Source organism: Mus caroli, unplaced genomic scaffold, assembly GCF_978045245.1.
Source record: "Mus caroli unplaced genomic scaffold, Mus_caroli_1 scaffold_2, whole genome shotgun sequence".
Lineage (NCBI taxonomy): Eukaryota > Metazoa > Chordata > Mammalia > Rodentia > Muridae > Mus > Mus caroli.
In genome coordinates, this window is record NW_028227257.1 from 158,086,274 (window position 1) to 158,100,534 (window position 14,261).

General features: G+C 36.4%; 1 protein-coding gene across 8 annotated transcripts in view; it reads left to right on the plus strand.

Annotated features, from left to right (window-relative positions):
- Window positions 1-14,222, plus strand: part of Abi1 (abl interactor 1) — a 91,571-nt gene extending 77,349 nt beyond the window's left edge. For 2 of the 8 annotated variants that reach the window (XM_021156195.2, XM_021156198.2), the window contains 4 exons: window positions 2,386-2,562; window positions 5,673-5,759; window positions 9,217-9,402; window positions 13,408-14,222. In XM_021156195.2, coding sequence (XP_021011854.1) covers window positions 2,386-2,562; window positions 5,673-5,759; window positions 9,217-9,402; window positions 13,408-13,583 — 626 coding nt within the window. In that variant the 3' untranslated portion in view covers window positions 13,584-14,222. The remainder of the gene's footprint in view (window positions 1-2,385; window positions 2,563-5,672; window positions 5,760-9,216; window positions 9,403-13,407) is intronic. The other 6 variants (XM_021156197.2, XM_021156199.2, XM_021156200.2 and 3 more) reach the window with 3 other exon arrangements.
- The last annotated feature ends 39 nt before the right edge of the window (window positions 14,223-14,261 follow it).

Here is a 14,261-nt window from a genome sequence, read left to right on the forward strand (position 1 = left end):
TGCTTCTCCCAGTGAGTGTTGCTGATGAGACTGGATAGGCGTTGGGGAACCATTAGATAAATTTTACATATCTGCAATTAACTCTTGTAGCTGATAGATTACAAGTTGCTGCAGTTACTGGATTATAGATGGTACCACTAAGAGTTAAAGAATTAAATCTAATTATTTCTAATTTCTTCTGGTGAAGGACCTTTGAACTTAACACTGTAAGAACACAGAGAAGGCTCTTTATGAAGTACAACGTGGTCCTGTGTGTAGTTTATAACAAACTTAATGGGATTTTTATTTGTGATTTATTTAGATTGACAAAAACTGGCAGTTATTACATCCAGTCAAAGGACTGGGATGAAGGTGGAGATAGGAAGTGGAACATGGAAAGGAAATAGAGTGTGATTGGGCTGCTGTGATGCTATCTTTTGGATTATTCTTTGAAAATTTTTGCTGCAGCCCAGGTTTCAGATAGCTGAGAATGCTCTGAAGTAACTTTATCAATTGGATGCATTCAAATTGTCTTTAAGTTGGGAAGGAATACACTGAATGCTAATACAAAGAATTCTAGATCCAGGCTGGGCAGTGTATGGCATACACCTTTAATCCCAGCATTCAGGAGGCAGAGGCAGGCAGTCTCTGTGAGTTCAAGACCAGTCTGGTTGATGTTACACAGAGAAACCCTGTCTCAACTCCCTCCCACACCCAAATTTGCATTCAGTTTAGAAGTACACAATACTTAGGATAAATAATGAGGTGTCTCTTAACGAGAATTAATTTAGGTGAAATTAAACTGAAAATATTTTTAGATTATTTTTCAAAACATTTATATATACTGAGGAAAAGGAGAGGGAAGGGATAATACAAAACCCCCTGGATATAGAAGTCACTGAAAGAAAGTCTGTGAAAATGAAATGCTGCCAGCCTGGGAGATGATTGTTCAAGCCACAGTGGATAAGTAAAGATGTAGACAGACAGCTCACCTTGTTGGGGTGTGTGGAACTGGTGCTATAGTGCTGGTGTGTGTTGATATGCTTGCTCCCTTTACCAAAACCTCTGTTGCTTACTAGTCAAGGTAAGCCAGCATCTTTCAGTTTCAGTCTTAGATACTAACATTAGAGTACTAGTTCTCAGAACATTATTTCTCAGAAAACTCTCTGTTAAGTTTGTGAGGTCAAAGCTATTACATGTCTTTTTCATTCTCATTCTGTCAGAATTTTTTTTTCTAGAGGCTCGGTGAAGTCTTTGTGTACTTGTATATAAATTCATCTGAAAGCTGTGTCAGTTTGAATATGGTCATTTCATGTAGGTGTAACCCCCTCCAGGGACACCTAATTTTTAGTTTTTAAGAGTCGACTTAAAGAAAAAAACGTTTGCTAACCTCTTACTTAGAGCACTAACTTTCAGAGCAATAGTCCCAAATCGGTCATCAACACGGAGGAATTAGGTAGAAATTTCAGTTTCAGACCTCATCCTAGATCTACTTTGTTAAAATCTCTGAAAATGGAACCCAGAAATTTCCATTACAACACGCTCTCAAGAGATTTTCATCAGTGCTGAAGCGTAGGGAAATTCAGGGACTATAGTTAGCAGTGTTCATTCATAAGGAGTGATAGTTCTTAGTGTTAAGAATAGTACCTAAATACAACCTAAATAATTAATAACAGTAATTACTAACAGTTATAAAAATCAGAGAAATATACTTAGCAGTTTAAATTTTATTGTTTACTTTATTACTTACCCTGAGCTTTTTAGCCAGATAGAATTTTAAATCAAATTCCGAAACTTGGCTGTGAAGAGGAAGCTGTTTATAAAGCAGTCATGAATGACCCACAGCTAACAGCTAGTGCCTTACTCAGACTATGTGTGGTACTCATTTTGTTGGAGCCAGTGTACATACAAAAGCTTTATACACTTGACTTCACCCCCTCAGGTGATTGATTCTTGTACACCCACCTCCAGTAGATACAAAATCCTTAGATAACTCAAGTTCCTTGATCAAATGGTGTAGTACTTGCAGACAACTTACACATATATTCCTTTTCATATATTTCAAATTATCCCTGGGTTACTTATCATACCAGAGTAGTTGTTCTCGTGCATTGTCTAGTGAGCATTCTGAAATGCACATGTAGATTACATTGAGCATTAACAAAATAGCATTCAGGACTATGCTTATTGCAAAGGATTAGTAATGCTCAAATGGTCACTTTTGTAGCTCTTTGCACTAGCTGTCTTCTTGTTTATATACTTTAGAAGTGGAGATAATTTGATTTTCATCTTCTTTTTTTATTTTATGTCTGGGCATTCCAAAAAAATAAGAACCCCCTCCCCTCTGTCCTGTCACTTCGGGTGTTTGTAATGCTTTCTTGGTTGCCTTTGACTAATGCTTTTCAGCAGCCCCTGGCGCAGCTCCTGGTTCCCAGTATGGCACAATGACCAGGCAGATTTCTCGACACAACTCTACCACTTCTTCGACATCTTCTGGTGGATATAGACGAACTCCCTCTGTGACCGCCCAATTCTCTGCTCAGCCTCATGTTAATGGAGGTCCACTTTATTCTCAAAATTCAAGTAAGCTTGTGTTTGCAGGCATACAGCAATAGTGGAGCTCCTTTTTGAAGGAAATTATTTGAAACTGTTATTCTTGACTGTGATAGACAACAATTTAAGCCGTGCTATTTCATGCTTGTTTTTGCTTTGAATGTTAATCCTTGAATGACCATCTTAAATATTACTGCTTATTTATTCTCCAGGGTTCACTCAAGTATACTTAATCTACCAAAATTCAACAAATATTTTAATGTGCTATTATTAGTATTACTACAATTTAATTTGAACTAGAGAAAAAAACAATCTTAAATTTTATCAGCATGATTTTGATGATTCAGTAAATGATACAAAGACACAAACACAGTCAAAGAACTTTTTAAAGAATTTAATGAAAAGAAATTGCTGGCTATCACTTCTAAGGTTGTGACCTCTTTTGAAATGCTTTCAAATGAAAACATTTACAATGCCTGCTTACTTTCTCTGTCTGAATAATTCTAACAGGTGGGAGGGATTTTTCTTTTGATTTCCCTTTGTTTACTTCAAAATACACATCTCAGTACTAATTACAGCCAGTGTTTAAAACCTTTTACAGAAAATAGACTTAGAAAGGAAAGGCTTGAATATCTGAGGTAATCATTGAGTTCACTTTCCATGTTAAGATACTAAATTCAGAGCGAAAATAGTTTGAAATAAGCCTGTTGTCCAGTATTTGTTTTGTCATGAAGTTACTGGGTGTGGCTGACAGGTTTTCTATGGCAGCGTCATTTTAAGTGTTTCTGGAACTGAATGTTCTATACAAATAACGATGACTACCCTGCATTGACATGGGAATTTGCTTGGCTCTTTTATTTGTATTCATATTACGTGCATATTTTTGGGTTTTCTTGTTTGTTTTGTTTGTTTGTTTATTTGTTTTTTTAAAAGACAGGGCCATACTTTGTAGCCCTAACTGTCCTCGCACTGCTTAAGTCATACTGGCCTTGAACTTGCAGCCCTCCTGCTTTTTGGGATGACAGGCAAGCACCACTATGCCTAACTTAAGTGAGGCTATTGGTCTTTTGTTTAAAATTTTGAGTTAGAGGGTAACTGAGTTATAGCAAATTGAAAACCATTTTGTCTTAAATGTCTATATTCACAGAGAACCTCAGATTTATACAGCTTATTTTCCAGACCTGAATTTCCAGAATTCAGGCTACTATGAAATATTAAACTTGTTGATATTGAGTGGTAGCCTCAGTGTCTGAATGCTCTATAACTCGGTCGTTTAGGTGGTGGTTGTTGTTCTGTTTTGTGGAGATAGGTCGTTCTGAAACTCAGTATGGCGTTCAGGCTGGCTTTGAATGTAGAAATCTACCTACTTCTGCCTCCTGAATCCTAGAATTAATGGCATATGCAATCAAGACAAATTAGTTGTTTATTCCACTAGTGTCTGAACTTTCTTTTCATATTCTGCTTTTTCCATCCCATCTTTATGATCATTATCTTCCCTCCCCCACTTTGTCTTTAAATTTATTCTTCAAATAGGGTTTTTATTTCACCAATCTACACTTGTCTAGTTTCACACACGTTTGTGGGATACTTCCTTAGTAAATAGCAGTATTCTTTTTGAAACTGGAAAGGAAACTTAGCCTGGGGTGTAAAGCATATTTTGTTTTATCCATTTCTCCTTCAGTATGAGCTGCGGGTGCAGGTTACTGGTATGTGGCTGTGTTTAGTGCTGTGATGTGCTGTTTCCTCTCATTATATGTGCTGGTGATGAGCATCTTCATAGTAACCTCCTGTCTCTTCTCCCACAACTAACGAGCATGGCTAGTCACTAAGGGTTCTTTCTTGAAATTATTTTGACTAATGGGAGGCTTTTTTGTTTTAAAATCAATACTCTAACCATTTAACAAGTGTTCTCTGTAACAGAATGAAAACCAGTTTCTGCTGGTAAATGGAATGCTGTTTTTAGATCTGTATGAACTATCAGCACATATATATTTCTTTAACTTTTAACTTGGAACGTCTATCACATTTTTATGCTTACCAACAAATTTTTGTACCTGGGATTAAAATGATAAATCTTAGGGACCAATAAAGTTGTTTTTCTTGGATAATGTAACATCACTTAGTGGTGACCACTGGGAAACCGATCTTTCCACTTGAACCCATTGGCTTGTTGGATCTTCAGCAATTACTGTCTTGTTAAAGAGACAAAGTAAACATATCTTTGCTTCTAGTTTGTGACAGTCTTTCATATATTTGTTAGTCATATGAACATTTGATACCAATTTCTTATAAAGTATCTCCTGAAAAAGGTTACACATGCTTCAAGCCAGCCAGTATCTGGCTGCATTATATTAATCAGAAATTAATATAGTACAAATAACATTTTGACTGCTTAGAGATTGTTTCCTTTTTCAGTATCCATAAAAGACCATATTTGATAGCTTCCCCTCAGAGACTGAATAATGAATCATTAGGTACATGGAACATTCTTGTCCCTTAGTAAGTTTAGGGCTGATTTCTTACAAATAAAGCTGGCAATTTAAAAAGTAATAAATCTTACTTTTGTCAGAAAATATTTTCCAGAGAAGTATGTAAATTTAGATATATGAGCACTTTGTTCAAAGGTAACTCATGATTGATGTTTTGATTTATCTACATATCTATACACGTAGTCAACAGCTGTTAAACATTGTTTGGTTTTGAATTTACAACTTTATCCTAAAGCTAGACAAGTCTGTTAGTTTATAGACTTAAAGCAAAACAGTTTGTTGGCAGGCTCTGTAGATGTTTAAGTGTAACATATTTTAAGAAGTTTTTCTTTGAAAAGCATTGTGCTAAAATAAATGTTACAGTAAATTAAAAAGTTCCCCAAATAATGTAATGCTAGGTTAAAAGTAAGTATATTTATTATTTTATGCACTTATCCTATGGCTGAGCACAGTGTGGCCTTAGGTTCTGTGGGGACAAGAACTTGAAGAGGGTAGCAGGGTTTGTTTGTTTGTTTTTGTTTTGTTTGTTTTCATTTGCAGACTGTTCTTGGCATACTTATTTATGTTTGTGGTCCTTGTAACTGACTTCTGCTTTTTGTTTGTTTTCTTTTCTTTATCTGTTTTACTCCCCATACTGTGTCTTGCTGCCAGTTTCTATTGCCCCTCCTCCTCCCCCCATGCCTCAGTTGACTCCACAGATACCTCTCACAGGCTTCGTGGCCAGGGTGCAGGAAAACAGTAAGTCTGGAAACACAGCTGTCAGAGACTAGAGGCTGTCTCCTCTAGCATGCATGGCTGACGAGTCACCATTTTCCTTCTTATTGAGAAGCTAATCTTACCTTGAAGAATAGGTACAGTTATGTGTTACTGAGACGGAAGAGCACGGGCTTCTGTTCTTTTCTCTTGTCTGCATGATTACTTACCCATATCAATTTCAAAGCTGCAGTTTGCTTAAGTATTTAGATGGTCTAAGCTATGAGATCTATTGTATATTTTTAAGCAAAGAGTAAGCACAAGAAGGCAAATTATATTGAAATAATAGTTACTAGGACAATTGGGAAACACTTTGCAGCTGGGTATGGTGGTGCATGCCTGTAATCCTAATTACCTTTGACATTACGGAAGATTCTATGTGTCCTGAGTGAATACTGTATGGCAAACGAAAAGTACAATTGCTGAATAATTAAATCTCAATCATTGAAATTAAGATAGTATCTAGTTCCAATTTACTTCATTTGGAATCTTCTTAGAAATACATTTCAGAATTGTTTTAGAAATGAGCTACTACTTAAGCAGCCCATCCTCAGTAAAGTAAATTTTTTGCAAATTCTTTGTCAACTTTTACTCACTCTTATAATGCTTCTCTCAGTCCCTCCCTTCCACCAATCAAATATTGTTATTCAGTGTTACATGATAGGTTCTGGTAAGAATACAAACAAAAAGTTTTAAGACAGTCTCTTCATGAGAGCTTATTGCAAATGTAGATTTAGAGTTTTGAAATTTCTGAGTGCAAACCCTCTTACTATTAACTTCAGTTTCTTAGGTGTTTACAAATGATAAGGGTCAGTTGCTAGTCACTGCTGCTCTCTCCCCCATTTTTGATGATCTAAGCAATACCCAAGGCCTTGTACATGTTAGTTGAGCTGCTCTAAGTCTGAGTTAAATGAATGACATTCTCAGGTCCTGGGTTTTGGAGCAGATCTCCTGTTTCACTAAGCTGGCCTTTCAGCCCTTCTGCCTCAGCCTCCTGAGTGCTGGGATGGCAGGTGGGTTTATCATGCCCAGCAATATTGTCGTTTCATGATGCTGATACAGTTTAGAAACTAAACCTGTCAGAGATGGAAGATTATACCTGTCCATATTTTTACACTGCTTCATCATGAAGAGTTCTATGAAATAAGTTTAATAGCCATTGAAAATCAACTTTGTGGACCTAGAGATCATTGGTTAACTGATAACTGGAAAAAACAAAACACAGTGTTCTTATTCATTATTCCCAAAGAGACACCTTGCCACAACTATTTCTGTTCTTTTTACCAAACACATGATATTGAGGTTTGTTTGGTTTTTTTTTTGGCTTTTTTGAGACAGGGTTTCTCTGTATAGCCCTGGCTGTCCTGGAACTAACTCTGTAGACCAGGCTGGCCTCGATCTCAGAAATCTGCCTGCCTCTGCCTCCCGAGTGCTGGGATTAAAGGCGTGCACAACCATGCCCGGCTCAAGTTCATTTTTCTTACACCACTGCTATTCCAAGTTTATTTTCAAGTTTTTCTAAGCAAGTTGAAATTAAGAAATTGTGTATCAGCACTTTAAATATTTTATCAAGTGTACATATTTTATGTGCTTTTTAAATGCCAGTGTTCTGATACTCAGAGGAAGTGACAATAAATGCATGTAGCTGTAACCCAGTCTGGTTTAAGATATGAGCCCCTAATGACTCATGCCTTTTATTATTTAATATCAGATAGGCTTTTGGACTAAATATGCATAGTGTTAGGTAAAGTACTAGGGCAGAAAATTGGGTTGATCAGACTTTTGCCATAAAATCGAAGATAAACCAATGTATACTTAATGGCAGTTGAATGGAACTCTTCAACCAGTATGTTGTAGAAATGAAGAGTGACAGCTCTTCAGGGAATCAAAAAAATATATATATATATAATACACACATTAAGCCAATTTAGGGTGTGTGCTCAGCCTGTTTGATGTCAGGCTGGGTTCATAGCCACTCTTCCACATAAAAAGCTTTATGGAGGAGGTGTAGGTATAGGCAGATGTTTAGTGGATCAGCACATGTAGTAGACAATCCAACTGTAGACCTGTTAGATTGTTGTGAGTGAACATCACCAAGTAGAATTTATTTTTTATTGTCTTTATCATCTCAAGGATTAAACTAGAAAGCACAGAATTGAAGCAGGACTGTTTTCTGCTTGCTTTAAACTAGCCTCTTGCTTAGATCTCAACTTACTGTCCTCAGTCAGGAACAATAACCTATAAAACCTACAACAGTTAATACAAGAACCTTTCCTTTTTTCTTTTCTCTCACCTAAAAGACAAGGTTCTCTTTGTGTAGCTGTGGATGGCCTAGAATTAGCTGTGTAGACCAGACTTGCCTTAAACTCACAGAGATTCCCTGAGCTTCTGCCTCCCAAGTGCTAGAAATAAAGGCATGCACTACCTTCCCTGATTTTTCTCCTCTCCCCTAAACTTTTAAAGGAATTTGTGGAGTAGAAGTTTGAGCATTAGTTGTGTTAGCTTTGAATGTTTTAATCCCAGCCGCATTGGTGACCAAATAAGTACAGTTCTAGTCCCACACACCCATTTTCCTGTTAACACCTTCAATTCTTTAAAGCATGTGTACACATACCCCAGCCATCTAGAATCTGAAGTGTGATTCATTTTTGTTTGTTTATTTTTATTTCTTTTAAAATTACTGCATCTTCAGTATTTTATGTTTAAATCTTAATTGTGTTTTAAGTTAGAAATTGGATCTTTTGGATCTGGTATCATTTCATGCATTGTTTTATTAGCCATGATGCAAAATCTTAGTTTCCTTTCTACATTAAATCTTGACTGTGAATATAACTAATTTGTTTAAAGATACTCAATGCAGTCTTCTCATTTGGAATTATTTTTTATGTTTGTTAAAACATAAGTAAAAACAGAAAACAAACAAACAAAACCCTACACAAAAAATTTAAACATGATATGACCAACTTGGCTTTACTCTTTATTAAAACAACAAATAAAAGATATGTCCACGTGAGATGTAGTTTCTAGGGCACTAAAGCTACCAAAAGCCAAAATTGCAGGCCTGACTATACATAGTAAAAACTGTCAGACCTCTACTATAAGATACTTAGGGGTATTCCATGACAGAGTCCCCTCGGGCAACAAGGCCGAGGGGAGCATTTGTTTTTACTTGAGACTTAGAATAAAGAAACTTCTTTACTCCTGTAATTCTAATGAAAGAAGATACTGTATCCTCTTACATTCATTAATGTAGTATTTATGTGCTTATTTATGTTGCAAAAATTGTGCTTAAAATGAAAAGTAGTATAAACTTTAACACACCCAGCTTTTACTTCTAATCACTGCATGTTATATATAGTGCATGCTCTATGAGTTAGAATTGTTAAATTCTGTTAATTTAAAGTTGTTCCTTTAGACTCATTCCTTGTCTGAATCCTTTTAGTTGCTGATAGCCCAACTCCACCACCACCCCCTCCACCAGATGACATTCCCATGTTTGATGACTCTCCGCCTCCTCCGCCACCTCCTCCTGTGGACTATGAAGATGAGGAAGCTGCAGTAGTTCAGTATAGTGACCCATATGCAGATGGGGACCCTGCATGGGCTCCCAAGAACTATATTGAGAAAGGTGAGGCACTATTTTCATGGGTTGATGTAAAGTACAGTAACCAAATTAGAGTTTTATTACTGTTTTAAAAATGTCTCAGCCAGTGTTTCTTACCAGTCAAGGTGGTAACTCTTACGACATATACTTTGTGTTTTTCAGGAGTATAAAAAGGAGACTATTTCTTTATACTTTGAATTTAAATTGTTAGATGCATCTTTTCAAACCATGTATGCTTCTAGCTTCAGATTAACTTGCTTGCCTGTGTTTTATAGATCAAACATTTAAGGCACAAAATTGAGCTAAATGACTTAACAGTTATTTATGGTCTTAGTGATGATTTTAAACGTTCCCTCTGTCCCCACATCTTACCTTGCCCCTCCCCTCTTCTTTCCCTCTCCCTCTTGTCTCCTTTCTTTTTTTTCTCAAGACTGGGTATAGTTTAGATTTAGATTTTGCTGGCTATATTGACTCAACAGGTTTGTAGCTCAAAGTTGTATATTTTTATATATATATATATGTGTGTGTGTGTGTGTGTGTGTGTGTGTGTGTGTGTGTGTAGATGTAGTGTGTTCAGTAAAACTTTATTTACAAAAATTGGTAGTGGAGAGCTGGAGAAATGGTTTAGAGTTAAGGGCATTTCTTAAAGGCTCAGTTTCCAGCACCTACACAACACACACCCATCTCTTACTACAGTTCTAGAAGAACTGATGGCCTCTTGTGCTTGACTTCTGGCACCAGGCATGCCTGTGGTTCAGATATAGATATACAGTCAAAATACTCATCACGGAAAATAAAATTTAAAATACATAAATATAAAGAACGAATGGTGATGGGTTAGATATGCCATTGGGCTTTGTGTGTGTGTGTGTGTATGTGTGTAAATCCAGTTAATTTAGCAGGATTTATCATATACCTGAAATCACAGCACCCAGGAGGCAGAGGCAGGAGGATTATTGCAAATTTTACATTAGCCTGGTGTGTGGAGTGATTTTTCTCAGCCTTCTGCCATGGGCAGAGAAGATCTAGTAGAATTATTGTCATACTTAAGGATGCTGTTGTTATGGTAAAACAACATGACTGAAATCAACCTGGGGAAGAAAGGTCTTACTTCATACAGCTTCTATTAAGAAGTCAGGGCAGAAACCTACAAACTGTAGAGGAATGTTGCTTACAAGGCTTGCTTCTCTTAGCTTGATCAGCCTGGTTTGTTGTTTGTTTTTCTTTTGAGTTGCATCCAAGACCTGGGAGTGGCACCATCCAGAATGGGCTGAGGCCTCTCACATCAATCAAGAAATGCATTACAGATTTACAGGCCAATCTTACTGAGACATTTTTTTTCAATTCATATTCCTTCCTCCCAGATATGTTTCTAGATTGTGTCAAGTAAACCAGTTACATTTAAAAGTTTTTATAACCACTTTCATGATGACAAGATAATGAAACCTGTTTAACTTGGCTCATAAGTTTATGACATGACAATTTCAAAAGCCCTGTTCTTATTGATACTGTATCTTTAACCTAATATATGCTGATGTGATACTGGTCTCTGTATTAAACTAATAGACAAATCCCAGAAAGCCTTCACAGTAGATATAAAAGGGAGAGTTTGACCCTTTATCTTGATTAGATCCTGGATAATAGAATCAACATCAAAGTATTATTAATGGTAAATAGTGGTGAGAGAAATTATATGAGGGAGTGTGTACATTGACATGAGACCCTTACACTTACAAAGGAAACCTAGAAAGCAAACACAATGTGTTTTAGTACTTTTCTGAGCTGTTTGCATTAGAGGAACTAAGAACTTGAAGTAGTTTTTTATTCTGCTCAAAGATGTGAATGCTTTAGGCTTTTGTTAGTCTACAAGACTGAATCTCATCTCCCTGTGACTCTAGATACCAGAGTATTACGAAGTTAAATTACCGATGGGGCTTTTCTTAATAATTGATCTTTTGCAATCCTTTTTGCTAGTTATCTTTGATAGTATTTAATTATATTTTTTCAATATATTTTAAAGCTTCGATAAATTATGGAGATCATAATCACCATACTGTGATTTTGTTGCAGAACTAAAATGGAAATGGGCTTGTTGAATTCATACACTACAGTGTATTGGAATGAGAAAAGACTACCTTTTTAACTTAATAAATGGTGGTAATCAATCAGTATTTCAAATCTCTCTCTATTTCACCAAGTTAAGAGTTACTAATGAGGCAAGCTATCTTTCTTAGGGAAAAAATAATTCTGGACCATCATAAATGTTTTTAAAATTTGTATTTTAAGAAAAATACTGTTAAGATAAATGAAAAATAAAAAAATCACTCATACATTAGTCACATATAGTAGAAAAATACATGTAACTTTAGAAATATTAAAAAATGGGTTTAGTGGGAATATTTATATTTACAAATCAATAGTTAAAGTAGTATGCATCTGTCTTAGTCACAAACAAGAAGCAAGTTGGGGAGGAACGGGTTTATTCAGCTTACACTTCCACATTGCTGTTCATCACCAAAGGATGTCAGGACTGGAAGCAGGAAGGGATGCAGAGGCCATCGAAGCATGTTCTTTATTGGCTTGCTTCCCCTGGCTTGCTCAGCTTTCTTTCTTTTTTTTGTTGTTGTTGTTTTGTTTTTTCCCGAGACAGGGTTTCTCTGTATAGCCCTGGCTGTCCTGGAACTCACTTTGTAGACCAGGCTGGCCTTGAACTCAGAAATCCGCCTGCCTCTCCCTCCCAAGTCCTGGGATTAAAGGCGTGAGCCACCACTGCCCCGCTCAGCTTGCTTTCTTATAGGGCCCAGGGATGGCACCACCCACAATGGTCCCTCTCCCCTTGATCACTAATTGAGAAAATGCCCCACAACTGGATCTCATGGAGGCACTTCCTCCCCGAAGCTCCTTTCTCTGTGATAACTCCAGCCTGTGTCTAGTTGACACACAGAACCAGCCAGGACAACATCTAAGTTGTTTTCCCTGTTTACAAAATGGAAAGACAGAATATGTTAACCAGAAAGGAAGAATATCTTCAACTTTGTCACACTTTCTGGGGGTTTCCTTTACTTTTGCCAACTTTTAAAACAAAACTTTTAAAATGAGTAGAATTTTTTTTTCTATTTTAAAATCTGAGTTTATCCCTATCAATTAACATGGGATTTTGAATATATAGATTTATTACCCAGTAAATGTGTGATATGGTCAAATTAAGACAGCTTGAATTGTTATTTAGTTTACTGAATGGCTTTGTTCATAATACATCTGTATCATGGCAGTTTGCTTAGATACTCCACGTATATTTGTCTGGATGAATAGAAATACTGACTCAATGCCTGGTTCTGTGGGAGTGCAAGCCAGTAGTGCTCTGGTCTGAGACCAGTCTGAGCTAAATAGTGAGATCAGAAAACGAAAAATAAATCTAAAACCACCTAAATTCAGAGATTTAAAAATTATTATTACTTCATTTGTTTAATGTGGAAGGACATTTGCCACTGTGTGTGTGAAGATTAGAGACAGCTGTTGGCTGCCTCTTCTACCATGTAGGACTCTAGGGCTCAAATTCAGGCCTTCATGCTTGGCACTTGTTTCCAAGCTGAGTTATCTCACTCACCCTCAGATGTTTTTTAAAGAGATTTTAGTAGAAACCCAGTGTCTTCTTTCATGTGGTCATATTGTCAATGTGGTCATTATGTCAGGTAAGTGATTTAGGGACTTGATTGACCATTTACTTATACTGAAAGAAAAATTAAGTCCATCTGGGCGGAGGCGGCAGCTGTGCCTTTAATCCTAGCACTTGGGAGGCAGAGGCAGGTGGATCTCTGTGAGTTTGAGGCCAGCCTGGTCTCCAGGACAGCCAAGGCTTTTACACAGAGAAACTCTGTCTAGTAAGACCAAAAAATAAAGAAGTGAATAAATAAATAAATTCCCACTAAAAATACTTAGTTTTTCTAAACTATAGATTTAATTGGCATTACATTTTAAAAGTAAATGTTCAAGATAGTATTCTCATATCATACTTTGTTTCCTCCACAGTTGTTGCAATATATGATTATACAAAAGACAAGGATGATGAGCTGTCCTTTAAAGAGGGTGCAATCATCTATGTTATAAAGAAGAATGATGATGGCTGGTTTGAAGGAGTTTGCAATCGAGTGACTGGACTCTTCCCTGGGAACTATGTTGAATCAATCATGCACTATACTGATTAGTTTTTCTTCTTTTCATGTAGGTTATTACTCCGTCATACTGTGGGACTATATGGTTAACAGAATTGTTTTAATGTTTAAAATGTGCCCATGTTTTCAAGGACATGTTTTATTGGTATATTTGGATGTCTACCTGTAAGCATAAATTTTGGAGGCAGTTCAAACATTGCTGAACAGCAGTTTATATGCCTATAATTGATTATGCATATGTACTCACACCTTGCTAAGTTTATGACCAGCCTAAAAATTCTGGGGATGTGGGTTATTACGTTTAACAAATCATGGTTCAGAATGCACCATTACATGTTTCAGTGCAGCATGGTCACTAACATTGTGTCAGACTAATAGGAAAAAACAGAAAACGCCAATGCTGGTGCTGGTCATACTTTTGGTTTCAATTCTCATTTTTAAAAAAATACTGTGTTTAAAGCATGCATAAATTTTTATGTATTGAAATATACTTAACAATTCAAGATGCTTCCAATTTGTGTAACGATTATCTGGAGTACTCATACTGGGTCTCTTAAGCTCTCCATGTGAAATGAAAGACTCTCTGTAATGTTGTAATTTGTATCTAAGTTTTTTAATGAGTGAAATTTGCATTATAAATTTTTCCATTCATAAATACATAAGTGAACCAAAGGATTTTGTCCTCTCCTTTACTGGTTTGCTTTAATTATG